This window comes from Puma concolor, unplaced genomic scaffold, assembly GCF_028749965.1.
Source record: "Puma concolor isolate L17-30 unplaced genomic scaffold, mPumCon1.1.hap2 unalloc_scaffold_5, whole genome shotgun sequence".
Classification (NCBI taxonomy): Eukaryota; Metazoa; Chordata; class Mammalia; order Carnivora; family Felidae; genus Puma; species Puma concolor.
The window spans coordinates 99,858-104,203 of NW_028240258.1; the positions used below are offsets into that span (position 1 = coordinate 99,858).

Genomic DNA, 4,346 nt, shown 5'->3' on the forward strand with positions numbered 1-4,346 from the left:
ATGGCCTTGAGTGTGCATGGCAGTTACATTCATGTAGCCTTACAGGGTGCGACAGTCAAGTGGGCATGGCGCACAGGAATGTGTCAGTCAATGGGCAGTGAGGACACCACGGCTTGATCATTAGGTGCTTGTTGCAGTCATGTGGGCTCAGACGTTGAATGAGCCCAGGCCGGCAGCCACGTTGGGCTGTGGTCAGGCAGACGCAACAGGGACGTGGGCGTGGCATTCAGACACAGGCAGCCATTATGGAGCATGGCAGTCACATGGCTCTGGCAACAGTGGACACAACAATCATACAGGTGCAGCACTCCTGTGGGCGTGGCATTCATCTGGGTGTGGCATTTACCTCTGCTGGGATTCGCGGGGCAAGACATAAAAGAGTCAACCTGCACAAGCATCAAATGAGCACACAGACCTGAGGGTGCAGATTCAAGTGTGTGCCGTGGTGACATGAGCACAGCACTTGTGGGTGTGCCAGGAATCAGGCAGTCACATAAGCACGGAAGTCAGATGGGCGTGGCAATCACGTGAGCACATCGTGACACTGGCAGTAAATAGGCAGCCATGGCAGGGCATGGCAGACAAATGAGCATGAAGGTTATGGGCCTGCACTCAAAAGTTATGAATGTGAATAGAGGAGCCTGTCTTGGAGGTGCCATATACGGGATATGACACAGAAGTGACAGTGCCAGTGAATGGGCCTCCCTTTCTGGGCAGGCAGCGTCTGGAAGTGCGTGGTCAAGAGACAGGAGTCCGCGGACACTGAGTCTCTGGCAGGGCCAGAGGTGCCGCAGGCCGAAGGCTTGCAGGCCACCAGCGAACAGCCTGTGCAGGAAGGCCAGGCCCGACCCGAGGGGCAGGTGGGCGGCCCCAGCGAGCTATCAGTGCCGCCTGGGCATGGCGTAGTGGCGGTGGAGGCGCTGTGGGGCCTGGTGGAGGAGGAGGTTGAGGTGGCGGCCGCGGAAGAGGACGCGCCTGGGGAAGAGGGGCATGACCAGAGGAAGAAGGGGGAGGAGGACGAGGAGCAGGAGCCGGGGAAGGAGAAGGTCCAGCTTCGCGAGGAGGAGGACCTGAAGGACGAGGGGGAGCAGCAGGAACAGAAGAGCAGGAGGAGGAGGAGGAGGAAGAGGAGGAGGAAGAGGGGGAGAGGCAGCAGGAGTAAAAGATTAGAAGGAGGAGGAGAAGCAGAAGCCCAAGCAGAAGGAGGAAGAGCGGAAGGAGGAGGAGTTGGCGGAAATGGAAGGGGAGGAGCAGGAGCACCAGGGTATACAAGCGGCAGCGGCGGCGGCGGCAGGGGTGGCGATGGCAGGGGCGGCGGCGGCGGGGGCGGCGGCGGCGGGGGCGGCGGCGGCGGCGGGGGCGGTGGCGGCGGGGGCGGCAGTGGCATGGGAAGAGGACCAGGAGGAGGAGCGGGAGGAGGAAGGGAAGGCGTGGGAGCCATTAAAGGGAGAGCCGAATTGCAAACCGAGGAGGAAGAGGAGCAGGAGAAGGGAGCGCTGGAGGAGCAGCAGCAGGGCCAGGAGGAGGTGGAAGGAAAGGAGGACAAGGAGGAGCGGGAGGAGGAGGAACAGAAGCCGAGTGAGCAGGAAGGCCGATGGGTGGAAGAAGCCCAGGAGCTGCACGTGAAGCAGGATAAGAAGGAGCAGTTCGAGACAGGCCTCCGTCCTTGCCCTTCCCCACTGGAGGCTCTGGAGGCCCTTCAGATAGAGCTACAGCCCGTGAATAAACAGGCCAGCCGGGAGCACGCTCGACTCAAACTCAGGATGTGGCAGAGGCGGCGGCATCATCTGGAACAGAGAAGTGCCCTTATCCAGGGCATCCGTGGTTTCTGGGCCAAGGCTGTATCCTTCCTGCTGCTGGTGGAGGGTCCAGAGGGGGCTGGGCTTGCACAAGAGGAAGGAAAGGGAGGCGACATTTAGAGGAACCCAGGACAGGGACTGGAGCTAAGCCACGCTCCAGTGGCCGGGAAGGTGCAAACATGATACCATCCCAGTGGTCCTGGCTCTGCAGTGAGTGTGGGAGGAGGGCAGTGCTGGGGTGGTGGAGGCACGTGTGCTTTACGTCGCACCTGGCACGGAAACAGCGCTGGGAGAGTGCGGAGTGGCGGTGGAGGTCCAGGCCAGGACGGGGAAATGACCGAGGGCTTCTTCCCACGCAAAGCCGCGCGGGGGCACGTTTCTGGGTCCCGCTAAGCATCTTGCTGCGGGGAAGGCGGTGCGAATGCCCACTGGTCGGCGCGAGACCGGATGTGTGCTGTGTGGCTGTGTGGAAGTAAGCGTCCTCAGTGTCCTCATGAGCACACAAGGCTAGGCGTGGATGCGGGCGTCTGGGCGTGCACAGCCTCCTGTGCGTGTCTAGCAGAGCCCTGCGGAATCCTGAGACCCCGTGGGCCTGGATGCAGCCTGTGGGGAGGGCGTGAGGCCCGGGGGGAGGACGCCAGTCCCTGGGGGAGGACGCCAGGATGCGGTCCACACCGGTTCTCTGGGTCCAGGTCTCTCATGCCCAGCACCTGAAGGCTCTTTGACCTGCAGCAGTTTGTGAACCACCCTCAGATGTCAGCCCTGATTAGTAAGCAGGATGAAAGCATGCTTCGCCACATGACCAATTTGAAGGTCGGCCTGGGAGTGCGAGGCGGTGTGGGTGGGTGGCTGTGTGGGCGGGGGAGGTGGTGGGGAGAAGTGGTGTGTTCCTTCCTCAGGGGAGGGCGGGTCTCCTGGAACAAGATTTCACATTTCTGCCCCACATTCCTACCACGGCAGGTGGAGGAACACAAGTTTCCCAGGGAATGCCGGAAGATCCTGCTGTTTTTTGGCAAGAACTCCTACTTCCAGAATGAAGTCGTTACGAAGGAGTATGTCCTTGGCCTTGCTGGTAAGTGTCCACTGAATGCATGGGCGGCAGTGGGTGGAGGGTTGACTGTGATCAGTTCTCTGGCGCCTTCTCACATACTCGTCTTCCTGCAGGGTATACGGCGTCTCATTCCAGTCCCATCCTGTGGTACCCAAGGTACAGACAGGAGGCCTACAGACGCAGGCATGACAACAGCAGCCTCAACTTCTTCAACTGGTTCTCTGACCACAGCTTTGCCGGCTCTAGCAGGATTGCTGAGGTGGGGCCCTGTAACAAGGAAGGGAGGTGATTTTCATGGGTTCCCCCACTGCGTGGGACAGCTACCTGAGGCCTGGCCTGTCTCCCCTACCAGATAATCATCGAGGATCTTTGGCGCAACCCCCTGCCGTATTTCAAGATGGAGGAGGCCCCAGGAGAGAGCACTGAGAGGGAAAGAGGTGAGCAGCCAAGGGTGTGGGCACTGAAATGTGTGCCGTGGGGCCCATGGCGCAATTCTCTTCTGCGTGGAGGCACCGAGACTCACAGTGGCACAGGAGGTGACACCAGGTCAAAAGGGCATCGGCCTGAGACAGGGAGTCTTAAGAAGTAACGTGTCAAAGAGGCTTTGCCCCTTTGGGGAGGCTGAAGGTGGGCAGTGGGCCAGACAACAAGAATGAGCAAAGCGGGACATCCAAAGCTGGCTCATCAGATAGCACGGTGACAACGGTCATTCCAGGACCATGAACCCCACCCTCAGGCCTCCTACCACCATCCCACATGTTGTCGGGCTTCTGGAGCCACTTGTCAGCTTTGGCACAGCTTATGACACCCTCCCATTCTACCTTCCGTTTGGAAACATTCAAGCAACCTTAAACAGGGCCAAGATAAGACTCTCACCTGTCCTGTGTGTGTGTGTGTGTGTGTGTGTGTGTGTGTGTGTGTGTATGGATGTGGGTGTGGGTGTGTCTGTGTGTCTCTGTCTGTGTGTACCCTTATATCCCAGATATATGAACGATCTTGAGAAGACTATGAAGGAGAATCGCACTTCATGGACCCCAGTGGAAACCCTTCCGATGCTCACCGATGGTCCACAAGATTCTCCTGCCCACGAAATAAGGACAAGGCTGGTGGTGACACGTGGCGCAGGGTTTTGAAGAAATACATTGGAAGAAATACATTTGAAGAATATACATCTGAAGAAATATAGAATGGGAGATAAACAGCATGAAGTGTTTGTGTGTGTTTTCTGCTCAGGTACGCTCTGGGGCGTGTCCATGTATACATGCGGCTGTCCAGAGGTGTAAGTGTTCTGTGCCTGCACATTGGAGTTCCAAGGAAGGGCGGGACGTAGGACATTGTCCGTAGGGATGGGTCACACATTGGGTTTGCATGTGAGGTCAGTAAGACTGAACCAATGGGGAGTTGAGTGAGGGAGGACAGGGCACAAACCTGAGAGAAAGGCCAGCACCCACGTTCATATCTTTCCTGTGAAAATGAGGAAATTCAAGGAAATGGAG

The 4,346-nt window shown here is 58.2% G+C and overlaps 1 protein-coding gene across 1 annotated transcript; it reads left to right on the plus strand.

The window, feature by feature from the left end:
- On the plus strand, nucleotides 1-3,645 carry LOC147571149 (testis-specific Y-encoded protein 3-like). Its single transcript, XM_086696597.1, has 7 exons — nucleotides 1-97; nucleotides 718-785; nucleotides 1,470-1,841; nucleotides 2,535-2,612; nucleotides 2,760-2,871; nucleotides 2,964-3,109; nucleotides 3,203-3,645. Exons 1-7 carry the CDS (start codon nucleotides 1-3, stop codon nucleotides 3,437-3,439), a joined length of 1,110 nt encoding a protein of 369 aa, XP_086552723.1. The 3' UTR covers nucleotides 3,440-3,645.
- Nucleotides 3,646-4,346: the final 701 nt, after the last annotated feature.